Raw genomic sequence first — 16,862 nt, forward strand, 5'->3', positions numbered from 1 at the left:
GATTGTGAGATTTTTATGTCCTAGTACATGGTCAATTTTTGTAAATGTTCCATGTACCGCTGAGAAAAAGGTATATTCCTTTCTATTCCCATTTAATTTTCTCCAAAGATCTATCATATCTACCTTATCCAGAGTTTTATTTACCTCCTTAACCTCTTTCTTGTTTATTTTAAGGTTGGATTTATCTAGTTCAGAGAGGGGGAGGTTGAGGTCCCCCACTAGTATAGTTTTGCTATCAATTTCTTCCTTCAACTCCCCCAACCTCTCCTCTAAGAATCTGGATGCTATACCACTTGGAGCATACATGTTTAGTAATGATATTGCTTCATTGTCTATGGTGCCTTTTAGTAGGATATAGTTTCCATCCTTATCCCTTTTGATTAGATCTATTTCTGCTTTTGCTTTGTCTGAGATTAGGATTGCTACTCCTGCCTTTCTTACATGAGCTGAAGCACAATATATTCTGCTCCATCCTTTGACCTTTATCCTATGTGTATCCCCCCATTTCAAATGTGTTTCTTGTAAGCAGCATATTGTTGGATTATGGCTTTTAATCCATTCTGCTATCCGTCTCCGTTTTATGGGAGAGTTCATCCCATTCACATTCACAGTTATGATTACAATCTGTGTATTTCCCTCCACCCTCTTTCCCACCATTTGTGCTTTTAACTCTCCCGTCTCCCTTCCCCTCCTCAATAGTATTCACTTTTCTCCCCCTCCTCCTGCAGCCTTCCCCTCCTTCTTTTAGCCCCCCTCCCTTTTACTCCCCTTTACTCTTATTGCTTCTTTCCTCCCTTTTAGCCACCCTCCCCTTTCTTCCCCCTTCCCCTCCTACTACCTATAGAGCTAGTTAGGATTATCTGCTTAAGGTTATTGTTCCATCCTTTGAACAAATCAGATGAGAGTACCTCTCAAACAATGCTCATCTCCCTCCCCTCCTTCCCTCTACTATAGTTTTGTACTTCTTCCTGTGATATAATTTGCCATTTTCTGCTTCCCCCTTTCCACACCTCCTATTACATTCCCTTCTCATACTTAAATCATATTTTTGACATGACATCATTTACTTTATGCCCGTTCCCTCTACATATATCCCTTTTATCATAATAGCTGCACAGTTCTCAAGATTAACAGGTATCATCTTCCCTTACAGGGAGGTAAACAGATTGCCCTAATTGAGTTGCAAGTTTTTGTTTTTGTTTTTTCCCCTCTGTTTACCTTTTTATGATTCTCTGGAGACCTGCATTTGAAGATCAAATTGTCTATTGAGTTCTGGTGTTTTGGTCAGGAAGCTCTGGAAATCCCTTATTTCGTTGAATGACTTTCTCCTTGCCTGAAATGTTATGCTGAACTTTGCTGGGTAGTTGATCCTCGGTTGGAGTCCCAACTCCTTTGCCTTACGGAATATTGGGTTCCAATTCTTTCGATCTTTTAATGTAGAAGCTGCAAGGTCCTGTGTGATCCTGACTGTGTGACCTTGATATTTAAATTGTTTCTTTCTGGCTGCTTGAAGTATTTTCTCCTTCACTTGATAGCTCTGGAATTTGGCAACTATATTTCTTGGGGTTTTGAGTTTGGGATCCCTTTCCGGTGGGGAACGGTGGATTCTTTCGATGACTATTTTGCCCTCTGAGTCTAGTACTTCTGGGCAGTTTTCCTTGATGATTTCCTGGAAGATATTGTCCAGACTCTTTTCTTCATCATGGGTTTCTGGCAGGCCAATAATTCTTAGATTTTCTCTCCTGGATCTATTTTCCAGGTCAGTTGTTTTTCCAATTAAATATTTTAGATTTTCTTCTATCTTTTCATTCTTTAGATTTTGTTTGACTGATTCTTGTTGCCTCATTGAGTCATTAGTTTCTACTTGCCCAATTCTAATCTTGATCGTATTGTTTTCTTCAGTTAGCTTTCGCATCTCCTTTTCCATCTGGCCAATTTTTCCCTTTAAGGAGCTATTTTCTCCATTTAATTTTTGTACTTCTTTTTCCATTCGACCAATTTTCCCAGTTAGGTTTTGGGTTTCCTTTTCCATCTGATCAATTTTCCCTATTAGGTTTTGAGTTTCCTTTTCCGTTTGATTAACTCTTCCTTTTAGGGAATTATTCTCTCCAGTTAATTTTTGAACTTCCTTTTCCATTTCTTCAATTTTCTTTTTCAGGGTGATGTTCTCATCAGTGAATTCTTTTTTTATAGTTTTAAAATCATTGGCCAGTTTTTCTTTTATATCCTTCTTCAGACGTTCCAGGTAATCTAGTTGTGCTTGCGAGAAATTCATAGTCCCATCTGAGGTTTCAGATGGAAGTACAGTCTCAGCTCTGACCTCTTTGGTGTTTGTGTTTTGGTCCTGTGTAGTTTCAATTTACGTTGTTTATCATTTTTATATATTTTGCTTTTTGGGCAGCTAGGTGGCACAGTGGGTAGGGTGCCAGGCCTGGAGTTAGGAAGATTCGTCTTCCTGAGTTCAAATCTGACCCCAGACACTTACTAGGTGTGTGACCCTGGGCAAGTCATTTTAACCCTACTTGCCTCAGTTTCTTCCTGAACTGTAAAATGAGCTAGAGAAGAAAATGGCAAACCACTTCAGTATCTTTGCCAAGAAAACCCCAAATGGAGTCAGGAAGAAGAATAGGACACAACTGGACCACAGCAATTTATTATTCTCCTGTTTCTACTTATTTCATACTCTGCATTTCTTCATTATCTAGTGTTTTTTCTCTAAATTTCTCATATTTATTGTTTTTTATGCTACAATAATATATTATATGTTCATGCACCACAGTTTGTTCAACTGTTTCCTCAGCTAAATGGGTCCAGTTTTTGAAACCACAAAAAGTGTTGCTATGATTGTTTTTGTGTATGTGAGAGCTGTTTGTCTCCCTCTCCACCCCCCAGGACTATACTCTTAAGCATTGGGATCTCTGAATCAGAGATTATGAACAATTTAGGAGAATTTTTCTCCTACATTTTATTCCACATTGTTTTCCAGAATGGTTGGACCAGTTTGCAGGTCCATCAGCAGTGCTGTCTTCCTCATAGATCCTCCAGCATTGACTATTTTCATCTTTTGTTATGTTGATTTGCTGAGTATGAGATGAAACTGCAGAATTGTTTTCTTTGCATTTCTGTTATTAATAGTGATTTGGAACATGTTTTTGTATGCTTGTTCACAGTTTGTAATTCTTTTGAAAACTTGATCTTGACTGCTTAACTATTGGGTAACAGCTCTTTAGATAATTTGTGATTATGATGATAATAGCAGCTAGCATTTACATGGTGTTTTAAGTTTTGCAAAGCATCTTACAGACATCTCGTTTTTATGAACTATTGAATACAATGAATTTTCCCATTGATAACTTCCCTTCTTATGCATGATCATTGTTTTATGATTCAGAACCATTTGGTATCTGTGATTGATTGGTGTTAAAACAGGCTTTTGCATCATCAGGTAATTTAGAACTAATGAATACATGCTGTTGATTTCCAAATGTAACCCATCCCAGTCTCATCCCTACCCAATTCATGCCCAAGCTCATTCTCCATCTGGTACGCCTATCCTACAAACATTGGCAAACTTATTTGATTGGCCATCGGGCGTTATCTAGGCAATATTTTAATCCACTATTTTTTTTCCAATTGTGGATTTTTAGACCAGCCTCACATTGCTGTGAGTTTATTTGAAGTTTTGTGTAGTGTTACAGGGGATGATGCAAAAAGTACAGTCATCTGATTAGAAGCATTTGGATAGACTTGTAATTGATAAGGAATCCTTCATTCAGACTTGATGTAATGTATATTTTTCATGATGTCTTGTTTGCTGTGAGTCTTACGTGATTTTGATATGTGCCTCCCAGATGCACATCTGAGGAGACTTCAAGTCTCCATTGTTTTGTTTTGTTTTTTGAGTCATATTCTTTTAAATCACTGAATAATAGCCAGGCATGATGATGCACATCTATAATCCTTGCTACTGGGGTAGGTTGATGGATCCCCTTGATTTCGGGAGTGCTGAGCTGCAGTGTGGCTGAAGCTAATGGTGTGTGCTAAGTGCAGCACCAATGTGGTCAGCCTTTGGGAGTGGAAGACCACCAGGCTGCCTAAGGAGGAGCAAAGTGGCGCAGGTCGTAGACGGAGCAGAGTGAAGCTTCCATAACAGTCGGTTTTGGATCAGGCTTGTTTAGTGGCTGCTGTATGTTCTCCGTCTTGGACTGGTTGAGGAGACCCATTCTCCAAAGAAGAAAATCAGTGAAAAATAAATAGTGGTGTATTGTGTTCTCTGTATCTTTGAGTCAATAGAGTTGACTGTAAAGTTGTGGTCTTTTGTAGAAAATTGTCTGAGAAAATAACGCTTAAATGGTTTTTGTTGAGGTTACTGTTGATGTGAGCATGGACTGTTGTGACCATTTGAATAAATGGGGTGCTAGTTGCTGCTGTTTTCTCAATTCCCTCCTTTCCTTTCTCCCCTACCCATTTTTGCTTTTTGTTTTTTGGGAGCAGGGTAAGAGCAAAATCCGTAACTTTTTCAGTTTTTAGGAATCTTCACCTCTTTTGATTATCTGCTAATTGATCCTTGAGTGCTTCAGGAATTGTTTCCTGAAGCATGGATTTTTTCTGTGTCTAATTGGCCATTTCTAATGGCTCCCAACTTGTGGTTTAAGTACAATTGTCACTTCTTCACAAAGCCTGAATTGAATATGATGATTTCATATCTTTTTCATGGGAATGATATACTACCATAAAAAATCCTCACAATTCTGCTATTTTACTTGTGTTTGATTCCATCTGGTTTTATCTGCAAATTCATTCAGGATGAACTGGCTTAATCTGGATCTCACAACATCTTTGTTGGATTGTTTTCTTAACAAGTTTTCATTGTTTTGAGGTAATAGTGCTTGTAGTTTTCCAAGATTTTTCTGTAGTTTTACAGTTGAGTTTGTATTCAACTTGTATTGCCCTTGGCTGCCATTTGAGGTAGTATATACCTGCCAATGAGGTAGTATTTGCTGGTTGAAATACTTTATGGGCTTTTTTTCCCCACTCTTTTGTTGTGATGACTGTTGTACAGGAGTTGAAATTTTAAGAAATGTGATTAATGAACTTCTGTGAAGATGGAGGAGTAAAAGATCCATGGAGAACCTTCTGAGTATCCCAAATGAGCCAAAAATTGTGTCAATAAATGCCTGAAAGGGTGAAAAACACTATCATTTTTCAAGAGAAAACTTTTGGGGGAAAAAATTCAAGGCTTAATAAACATGAGAAAAGGTTCTGATACAATCAAAATGAATATAAGAGTAGAGACATAAACACCAGACAAATAGAATGTATAAAATACAAAACAGAAGCATTAATCTTTTTAGGACACAATGGATATTGGAACAGTGGATGTAGTAAAGGAATTTAAGGAAGAAATGAATTTAAGAAAAATGCCATGGAGGAGCTGAAATAAAATGAAAAGAAACTGAATGAGAACTTTCCTGAGATTTCTGAAACAACAGCTTAGAAGTATCTGAAGAAAAAGGTAACATGTTTAAAATAGAATTATTTCCCTGGAGGACAAAATTGAAGAAACCAAGAAAGGGAAACATGCTCAAAAAATTTCACAACTGGACAAAGATTTAGAACAGTTGGATAAATTGTATCTGGAAGCCAGAACAAGGCAAAAGAATATCAGAATTCTCAGTTTCTGGAAGCTGAAGAAAACAAGATGACGTTCTGGGAAACTATATAGGGAAATCTGAGAATATATTGAAAATGAGGGACAGATTATAAGTTAATGGAACAGTTAATCCTAAGGTAATCTTGCCTAGATACATCATTGTTAGACTTCACGACTGCCCTGATAAAGAGATGATTTTGCAAGTCACTGAGAAAAGCATCTCATACCAGAAAACATCAGTTTGAATTATATAACATTTCTAGCAAAACAAGAAAAAGGACAGAATCTGAAATAGTTTAGTTCTAAAAAATTAAAGCTATAAAATTTCATCCCAAATCCAGTTTAGTTTTCCATTTGTGCTAAGTTTCTAATAGAATCTTTTTGAAGACAAAAAAGGTGGTCATTTTGAGTCTACGGGGATTTCAAGGATTTGTGGAGGAGAGAGCCAGTCTTAAGGCAGCTTTGCAACAAGAAGGCAGATCATCGTCAAGGTATGAAAACCAAAGTGAGTTTTACAGTTTAACTCAATGTAATCACTCTAGGGAGATCGTTTTAGGGGTGAGGGAGAAGGGAGGAGGGAAGAAGAGAAATTGAGTATAAGCATCAAAGGTGAAGAAAATGGAGAACAAACAACAAAGAATAGGAAGAGAGGAGAAAGGGTAAGCACTCTTAATACTGATCTCAAAGGGGAGGAAGAGGGAACTGGAATTTTTAGAAAACTAATAGAACTTAAAGAGAGCCTGTTTGTTGAGTGCGATTGTTGTGTGTTAAGGTTGGAATCGGATTAAAATGAAATAAGGGCAATTTTATCCCTTTTACCTAAATGCTAATAAAATATAATTAAGGACAGACCAGAATTGAGATGAGAGATTGGGCTAGAAATGGTGATATCCAATTTCTTAAGTCTACTGTATATGTTCTGGATTTGTAGGAGCTACTGTAATTGTATGCAGTGTCTATACCTTTATCCTTTTTGGATGCTTACTTCAGCCTCTGCTCTATCTGGTCAGCTGATTCCACAGACAGCTGATTTGATGTGATTTGTTTCCTGTCTGTTGAAAAATGGCAAATTTAAATTTTTAATGTTTCTTGCCCTGTTTAGTGCCTTTCCGGCTCTTCTAAACGACTGTACTTAAGATTTGTATGAGAATTTTTAGGAGTCTACTTTCACTTTGGCTTTTAAGTTTTTTGATCATAAGCCATATTTGCCAGTGTAGTTTTCACTTTCTACCCGTGTTCACTTGTGTATTGAAGTTGTTGAATTTCAAAGTCTGTATTGATTTATCTTGAAGAACGTTGTCAAGTTCTTCAGTAGAATTTCTCTACTACTCTCTGTAGTAGATATTGCGACATGAGCTAGTTATCTTCATGGTGGTATATTTGCTTATGTTGATTTTGAGAATCTTTTGAAATAATTTGAGTATACAATGAAACCAAACACAGCCAGCTTTTTTATTGATAAGCTGCTCATCCATGTAGTTGTGACCTCTTTTATGTATTCTATTCATATTTCATAGTTAGAATGTCAAAGTGGATGTTTTCAGTTTCTCCCACTGATGTCAATTTGTTGGGCATTAGACATAAAGCACAATTTTTTTCTTGCCAGATTGAGAGTCTGCCCTTTATGTCCTATGCCAAAGAAAGTCACATAGGCAGCATACTTCATTAGGAATAGGAAATGCCTACCAGCTTGCAAATAGATAGTGAATTGAATGCATGTCGTTTTGAATCTTTCCCTTTTAAAATGCTTTATAAATTCTAAAAGCTGAGTTGCAAAAGAATATTTGAGAAATAATACTCAGCTCAGTTATAAAACTGCAGAGATTAAAAAGGTATACACAGAGTTCTTCAGTGAACCATTGTTATCTTTTTAAAATCTCTGAATAAAAAGATATAAGGATGTTCTTTCCTTCTGGTTCTTTGTTACTAACTAAAAGCACTGTTGTCAATATTTTTGTATATATGAGACATTTGGAAACTGTTGATTCCTTTTAGTATGATTGACATATGTAGCACCCACCTTGTAGCTGAGATACAGCATTTCAGATAGCGTAGAAAATAATATATGGTTTTAAATTGACATCTAAGAATCACCTTACGATTCTGGCAATAATTGAAGTACAGTAATCCAGTTTCTAGCTTAACACATTTATGTATTATTTAAATGTTTTTCTTCCATTCCTTGGTAAGGTAGGTATCTAATTAGGCTGATCTATTAAGGTGGATGTTAGCTGGGGAGAATCAGCAAACTCATCCTACCTTGAGTTTGGTTACTCCTTTTTTCCTTTCACATGCGATCAGCTGTAAGTCCAATATGCAGGCCAGTCTCCTGAGAAGCACTTCTTTAACATTTCTTAATTCCTGCTTTTTCTTAAAGAACTTAGGAAATAATAGCAAATGTTTTGCTGCCCATCTTCACCTTTACCCTCCAGTAAAATAATCAGATTAGAGCATAGCAGCATTCTTTCCTTGTTATGCATTTAAACCTTCATTTCTACTTCCAAAATTTGTAGTGTAGAAAAGGGGCTAGGATTAAATTGCCTAAAATATTTTATTCTCTTAACTAAGGGCTAAAATTCTCTCAATATGCAAGAAGTTTAAAAAGATTATTTCCTCAAACTCTCTTTATATGGCTACACACTCAAAATTTGTAACCTGGCTGGAATCGTTTTTGTCAGGGAAAAATTAGAAGTGAATTCTAACTCATCTGTATAACAGACAAATCATAGTGATTCAAAAGGGCAGGGGAGGGGAGAAGAGAAAAGAAGGAAAGGCTTTCTTTGAGGGAGGGTTGGTAACTTCATTGGTTGGAATTCTCCCCCAAGCTAGGGAAATGTGACATCAGCCATGCTGGCTACTGAACTGGCTGTCCTCACCTGCTGCACTTAGGACTGGAGCTGTACAAACTTGGTACTATTTTCATAAGTGCCAGTGCTATATTATTGAATTGTATAGCTGCTGGTACCATAATCAGACTGTGTTACAAATGAAGAATGTGGACTTCTAATAGCATATGGCCATGTAATTATAATCAAGCTTCTAGAGTCTCTCCGGCCACCTCTGGATGATTGATTAAAGAAGTGGTATGCTGAAAACAATTACCCATTCCACCTCTGCCTTCTCTGGGATATGGCAGCATCCGCTAGGGACTGGCTGATCATCTCATTAAAGTATTTTCTTTAAGTGTGATCCTTGCATTTTCTGTGCAAAGATTCAAAATCCGTGGAAGCTGTGGTGGTTAATGAGTGTCATATAGTTTCCACTGATTTCTTCAAGAAGATGTTACTTGCATTTTTCATAGTTGATAGAATTGAGAAGCAAGAAGGGACCTTAGAAATATTTTAGTAGACCTCATAATCCAGATGAGGAGACTGAAACCTAAGCAGTTAAGTGATTGGCCTACAGTCACTCGGTTGTTAATGACTGACCTAAGATTCAAACTCAGTTTTTCTGACTTCCAATTCTTTACACTCAGCTATGTGACTAGATCTCATTCCACAGTAAGGGTCTTTGTCACACCTGCCTTGGTTAACAAATTTAATAGCTCTTTGGCTCAGAGTCCAAAAACTCATCTTTAAGCTGTACCTTGTATAAGGCACATAATACTGATGAACATTAGTTTCTCCTGATTTCTGAAATGTTCAGAGATAGCTGGGAAAGGCAATTGTCTCAAAATTGAGAACCTTTAGCAGGATTTTTTATCAATAGTCTCAAATTTAGACTATTTTACATAGCCAGTTATTTGTATTTTCTGGGCAAGCCCTCTGGTAAGTGCTAGAATTACGTGAATTGGACCATTCTTTTACCTCTCCAAATTCAACCTGTAATCCTGTTTATTAAACTGTATAAAGTTTATGTTTCTAAGTCAACAGATTAAAGACCCAAGTGTGCACAAGTCATGTGCTAGTTCTGTGGGGGAGGCCTTAAGAACGTATAGAGGACAGTCTTTGTCCTCAAATACATAATCTTTTGGGAAAATTAGATAGTACATCTGTAATTCAGTAATTCAAAGGAGACAAATAATTTTCAGATGTGTGATTGGGAAGGTTTTCCAGGAATATGGAACTTGAGCTGACCCTCAAGGACTGTGGAGGAGTGGGATGTGTTTGGGGAGGAGAAGAAGGAAACATTTCAAATAGGAGGAAAGGTTAAAGCAAAGGCTTGGAGGTAGGGACAGTCTGCCTGGAGAGGATGGTTCATTTTGAGGTTATCAAGTGTAAGAAGAGCTTTAAATATTAGCGTTTTTGAAGGCCTGGAATGTCAGGATAAGGAGTCTAGGTTTTGTCCAATTTTGTGTAAGGAAATGACAAAGTTTTTTTGGAAGAATTAGTTTGATGTGCTGATTGGATTTTAAGTTGGGGGCGGGATTGGACAAGTAAGGGAGAGCAGTTAGGAAATTGTGGATCGTTTTTTTTTGCTTGAGTTAAAATTCCTTTTCTTTTGTTTAGGATATTGATACTGGTGTATTAAGTGAAAATTCAGATGATTCAGTTTCAGACCAATTCAGTGTTGAGTTTGAAGTTGAGTCTATTGATTCAGAAGATTATAGCCACAATGAAGAAGGACAAGAACTCACAGATGAAGATGATGAGGTGGGTTTTTTTTTTTTTTTAACATACCTGCTTAAGAAATAAGTGAAGTGTTTTCCTTGTTTTTAGTGCATTCTGTACAGCAAATTGAAATGTTAATCCCGATTTTTGAATGTATTGGTTCATTTAAAATTCCAGAAATTTCTTTATCTTTGTCTTCATCACCCTTCATGCATGAAAGCAAAGTCTGTTTACCTTGTAATTCTGAGAGGTAGCTAACACAAGCAGTATCATTCTCATTTTGTAGATAGAAGTTTAGAAAGGTGAAGTTACTTGCCCTTGGCAAGTTGCGGAGCCTGTCTGGGCTCTGCTCAGCTCCAGTGCTGTGCTTCTGTTTGCTTGTGGGTCAGCTCTTCATTTTCGAAACTCCACTTCTAGTAAATCTAGGGAACTTGTTTAGATAAAATGAAGTAATAGATTGGTATTAATGGAGTTGTTGGGCCTTGTTTTAGATATCCCAGGTAACCTTATATCAGGCAGAGGATAGTGACACTGACTCGTTTGATGAAGATCCTGAAATATCCTTAGCTGTAAGTATAAAATCTGATTTCCTGCGATACAAAAGCAAATGACAGTGAGATGTGAATTTAGAGTAGGGTTAGAAAAGTATATCCACTTTGTAAGAAGTAAAAAAATTTGTGGAATTTACTTTATTTTTAACATTACAATATACATTAATGACTTAAGGCAGTCATCTGTTGCTACATATTTGTTTATTGGAATGTGATTAATATTTTTTTGTCAAATGCTCACATTTATGCCGCACACTTAGGATTTCCTGTTCATTAATTAACTGATGTTGAGAAAGATTTTGTTAAAACTATTGTTTTAGCTTCTTATTTGGTTAATATTGCTAGTTATTCTTTCCTTCTAAGAATAGATTAGTAGTAAAGTGTATTTTCGTATGCTAAAGAAGAGAAAAGATTATAAAATCAGGTATACACCATAGGGATATCTGTGTTTACCTGACTTTAAATACTCTCTTTGTATGTAGAATAAGAAAAAAGGTTAAAAAAGGTGGCCTGGGTGCTACATTTTGAGGACAGAGGATGGCAGGGGGATGACACAGCACTCAGTATCCTTGTGCCAAACAACTTCTAAGGAAGATTGTCCCCCCATGGTGAACTTAGGGAAGGATGTGGTGCAAGGCCTGGATGAGTTGTGACGTGCATTTCTGTTAGAGGGAATGTCCAAATCATTGAGATCAAAGGTATTTGAGAATTGTAAGAACACCATAATACTGTGTGACTTGAAAAGAAAACTTTAAATTTCATTGTAATGTTGGAAGACAAAAACGAGAAAATTAAAGTGACTTCATAATATTGATATAGTTGAGGTCAAGTTGAGTAAGCTGTTTCATATAACATACTGTATATAAAAATTTTGAAGTACATAGTCACATAGTAGATCTAGCAATAGTTTTATCTCATCCTAACAGAAACAGTAACATATACCGTTATGATTTTAAAAGAACTTAGTGAAAACTATTTTCTAACATTCTTTTATGACTTCCATTTTAATATTATAAGATAGCATTGTAGACACTGGGCATGCTTGGTTTTGTGAGATGATGTGCTTTAAAGTCCATTGGTGTCAGACTAAATATAGGGTCCACCGATTTCTACATCAAGATCCCTGTGGGCTACTTATTGACTTATGTTACCTCTGTTTTATTGTATTTATTTATTTTGTAACATTTCCCAGGCACATTTTATTCTGGTTCCAGGGAATGCTTGGAAGCGTTGTGGTGCATCAGTGAACTCTGTGTTTGATGCCTCTGCTCTGGTCTTTAAACCTGACTGCTCAAGAATTTTGCTTTCACCCATCAGTTATAACTGCATTTGACATTGTTTGCATCATTCTGCCCTTATCTCCAGCTTCTCTTCAGACTGAGCCTTATTGGTTTGTTAGTGACTCAGGGTTCAGGTTTTTTTTTTCTTTTAATTTACATTGTTGTAGTTGTATGTATGGTTCTACTTATCTGTTTGTATCATTTTATGCAGTTGTTCCTAAGTTATTCTCATAGTTACTATTTCTTATTGTGTAACACTATGCTATTACATTCATGTACTGCAATTTAGTCATTGTCCATTTGCTGGACACTCTGCTTTACCATCATAAAAAGTGCTGAATACTGATCACCCTACTTTTCTACCTGTACCTCATACTGTTTCCCTTCATGGACTCAATGCTCCAGCTAAACTGGATTATTTGGTATCTCTTGAATGTGTCTTGTACCTCATTGCCTTTGTTCAAGCCATTTTCTCTACCTAGCATGTCTATCTAGCTAAGTGACTCAGTGAATAGAGGGTTTACTAGAGTCAGGAGGAACTGAGTTCAAATCCATTCTCAAACACTTATTAGGTTTGTGACCCTGGGTAAATCACCTAATCTTTGCTTGCCTCAGTCTTCCCCTACTCTAAAATAGGGATAACAAATAGCACCTACCTTGCAGAGTTGTTGTGAAGATCAAGTGAGATAATATTTGTAAAGTGCTTAGCACAGCCCCTGGCGTATTGTAGGTGCTGTATAAATGCTTATTCTCTTCCCTTCCCTTCCTCCTCACTTTTGACTTTCTACCTATCCTTTCCAATTCAGTTTAGAATGCTCATCATTCATAAAGATTTTTCTAATTTCCCCTCAATGACTTTCTCCCCTCAAATTTTACATAGCACTTGGTTATGAAATCTTTCCTTAATACACAAGTGTTTTATATACTTTTTTGCATTCTAGTAGTATGTATTTCTTATGCCTCTACTAGAATAGCTCTGTGAGGGCTATGTTTTCTCTCAACTTCATACCTTCCTCAGGATCTTGCACAATGCTGTGTTCACTGTTAATACTTCACTTATTAAATATTGTCTGTTTTGGAGGCCTTGGAATGGTGGGCTGAGGGGTCTGGACTTTTATGTTGTAGGTAGTGAAAACCATTGGATGCTTTTGAATAGGGAAATGACATGGAAAACACTGGCTCTAATGTGCAGGATGGATTGGTGGAAAGCTCGTTTAAATCATTTCATTACTCTAGATAATAAAGATCCTGAATGGCAATAAGAATGGGAAGAATTTTTGGATGTTGTGTTTCAGAGGAAGTATGAGGAGACTATAATGACTGAATTTGGGGGTAGAAGGAAATGGGGGGAGTCAGAGGTGGTTCCACTCCTTTGAGAGTTTGGTATTATTAGCAGAAACAAAAGAGTCAGGAGGGAAGGTTGCTTTTTGTTTCTCTCTTGCTTCTCTCTTTGACCCCATCTCAACAAACACCAAACCTGCAGACAAAGCCTTTTACTGAAACTTGTTTTCTGTATTGTTTCTCATAAGATGGTAGTGAGGGACCTTCACTAAAATCCTAGCTTAATGTCTTGTTATATAATTCAGGTAATCCTGAATTTTCAAGTTATTCCAGTGAGACTCAGACTTTTTAGCAAATTTAGTAAATTCCTACCAAGGTGAGAAGTCTAGGCCAAGTGAAGCACTATTAGTCTGTTCTCTCAAGATCAACCCAAGATCTCTCAAGATCAGAGAAGTTTATCACCAGAAGTGATAAGTCGGAAACCCTGTGCTAAGGTGCAGCATATGTATGTCAATACAGTGAGAATATGCTCACATGAGTGAAATCATAGATCTTCGAGGCATAAGAAACAAGTAAAAGTTAGGCTTAGTGTTAAGAAGAGAGACTGCTGAATTACTATGGCTTCTTTCTCTAGTTTAGCTCTCTAGAGCTAAGCAGTTGACAAACTTAAAGATAACAGACTGTTTAGTAACCTCTGTACCCATTCCAAAATATTTTCTCTTCCAAACGTGTGCTTACTAAATATTTTCATTTCACTTTGTCCCTGAAATGACTACCAGGGATTCGTTTGAATTTGCAAGCCTTTTGAAAAAAAATGGAGCTATCACTCCTGGGAGGTTTGCTGAGGCTCAGAATTAATTTCTTTTAATTTAGGTTTTCTTCCTAACACAGCTTGATATTTGAAATAAGAATTTTGTTTAGAGTGAAAGGATTATAGGTAATTTGGGGGCATGAAGAACATTGGCGGGCACATAAGAGTTGAGGATAATATAAGGAAATGCTAAGGGGGAATCACATTAGGATACATAGAGGGAGAAATGAGAGAAAGTACAATGGTAATGAAGATGTCAAAGACAGGTTTCATCTAGGGTTAACCTTCTCCACAGGGCAAGAGAACTAGAGGGGGATCCATTAGATGATTTTCATTCATAATTCCAGCCATCCTCTCAGCCTTTTCCACCTCTCCATTGTTCAGTGTTCTCAATATCTAGTATTATTAATTAGGCTGTATTATAAAGTAGACTTTTCTGAGTTTGACCTGGGAACCTAACTTCTGTTTCTAGCAATATTTCTATGAAGATATTCATTTTCACTTTCAAAAAAACCTGATTTGTAAAATAACAAAAATCATTTGTAAGGTGGGAACTGGCTACAAATGTAAGTTGGCTAGTTTCCTATAAATTGCATTACTCTCTATTTTACAAAAAGGGGGAGGGGGGGGGAATAGTTAAAACAGATTCTTCTGAATACTACCCAATCAAAATAGACATGGTAGCAGATGGTTCCTGACAGATACGGATAAGGATGGATTCCTATTAAAAAAAGGTCTACAACTAAGAGAAATAGAATGCCTCACGTCAGAATCTCCAAAAGGTGAAAAGACCACTTACCCACAATTTCAGGTTTCAGGAGAAGTTGCTAAGGGTTAAAGATGGGGTAGAATTTGAAATGTTTTACAAAATAAGCTACCAAATCTTTTTATTGCAAAACCTGATTTTTAACAAACAAGCTGAATAAATTGGCATGACTAGCATTGTTATTTCTGGTTATTTAAGATCTATTGAAACTAGTTCTACTTCTTTTTTCATTGCAGGACTATTGGAAGTGTACTTCCTGTGATAAAATGAACCCTCCACTTCCACCACATTGCCATAGATGCTGGGCTTTGCGAGAGAATTGGCTTTCTGAGGGGAAAGGTGACGTGTCAGATAAAGGCAGACTAGAACGCCCCACACAAGGGGAGGAAGAGGGCTTTGATGTTCCAGATTGTAAGAAAGGTAAAATGAATGACTCTCAAGATTCATGTGTTGAGGAAAGTGATGAAAAAATAGTACAGATGTCAGACTCCCAAGAAAGTGAGGATTATTCTCAGCCATCGACATCTAAAAGTATCATCTGTAGTAGTCAGGAAGATGCTGGAGAATTTGAGAGGGAAGAAGTGCAAGACAAAGAAGCAAGTGTGGAATCCATTCTTCCCCCTAGTACAGTAGAGCCCTGTGTCATCTGTCAGAGCCGACCTAAAAATGGATGCATTGTTCATGGAAGGACAGGACATCTTATGGCATGTTTTACATGTGCTAAGAAGCTGAAAAAGAGAAATAAGCCTTGTCCAGTGTGTAGGCAGCCAATTCAGATGATTGTGTTAACTTATTTTCTCTAAATGTGATGTACTAAAAATGGAACCATGTATGAACCTTGTGTATGAAACTCTTAAAGAATGTTCACACGACTTGTGAACTTTATTTAAAATTTTATTTTTGTACGTTTTTTTCTGGGATGACTTCTAATCCATATTAGTTAAATCTCATGCAATTTACTTTTTGGAAGAATTTTTTTATTCTCTTCCTTTGGGAAAAAACATTTTAATTACTATTTTTTCCATTTTTGCATTTTTATTAGTTTTCATTTGTATTATTTATAGAGGCAGCCAGGTATAGTGGATAGAGTGCGGGTCAGATACTGCATGGGACACTTACAGCTCGTTTGACCCCGGATGAATCATTGAACCTCTTTGTGCTTTAGTTGGTTCCCAGAACTTATGTGCCAAGTCAGATCATTTGAGAGTAAGTCATAAACACTCATACTGGGTTATATTGAAACTATAGATCCTTTACTGTTTGCATCTGTTAAGAATCACTAGTTATTTTGAAGATTGACTTTCTTTTTGTTAAGTAATTTCCTTATCTAGTTTGGGAGTGTGAAATTTTTTGAAAAAATTGTGTAAATAGTCAATTTAATAAATATTATTTAAGTTGAATACTGTTGGTGAAATGTGATGATGATTCATGAAAATGATTGTTTTTGAGTTGCAAATAAGTTCAGGTTTCTGATTCTTTGAAGTTTTATCTGTCCTTACTTCCAAGAATCTTAGGAAAAATCTCCTAGGAAAAACCTGATAGTTTTCATTTGTTATTTAGAGATCTTTTTATATTGCACAGACAAATACAAAAGAAAGGGTGGCTTTATGTTTTTTAGAGCCCATCATAGTTCTTTTATAAATTTTTAAAATTTCTTTGTAGTTTACAACATTCAGTTCCACAAGCTTTTGAGTTTTAAATTTTCCCCTCTCCCCCAAGATGGCATGCAATCTGATATAAGTTATATATACATTCATATTAAACATTTTCACATTAGTCATGTGGTAAAGAAGAATTAGAATGAATGGAATGAGCCACAAGAAAGAAGAAACAAAACAGAGAACAAATACTATGCATTCAGACTCTAATTCCATCTCTGGATGTGGATAGCATTTACCATCATGAGCCTTTTGGAGTTGTCTTAGAACCTTGCATTGCTGAGACTAGCCAAGTCTATCAAAGTTAGTCAA

General features: G+C 36.5%; 1 protein-coding gene across 3 annotated transcripts in view; it reads left to right on the forward strand.

Annotated features, from left to right (window-relative positions):
- The window catches only part of LOC140516581 (E3 ubiquitin-protein ligase Mdm2-like), a 35,387-nt gene extending 19,095 nt beyond the window's left edge, over positions 1 to 16,292 (forward strand). For all 3 annotated transcript variants that reach the window (XM_072627520.1, XM_072627521.1, XM_072627522.1), the window contains 3 exons: positions 10,102 to 10,245; positions 10,695 to 10,772; positions 15,129 to 16,292. In XM_072627520.1, the coding sequence (XP_072483621.1) occupies positions 10,102 to 10,245; positions 10,695 to 10,772; positions 15,129 to 15,695 (789 nt within the window). In that variant the 3' untranslated portion in view covers positions 15,696 to 16,292. The remainder of the gene's footprint in view (positions 1 to 10,101; positions 10,246 to 10,694; positions 10,773 to 15,128) is intronic.
- Positions 16,293 to 16,862: the final 570 nt, after the last annotated feature.

Source organism: Notamacropus eugenii, chromosome Y, assembly GCF_028372415.1.
Source record: "Notamacropus eugenii isolate mMacEug1 chromosome Y, mMacEug1.pri_v2, whole genome shotgun sequence".
Lineage (NCBI taxonomy): Eukaryota > Metazoa > Chordata > Mammalia > Diprotodontia > Macropodidae > Notamacropus > Notamacropus eugenii.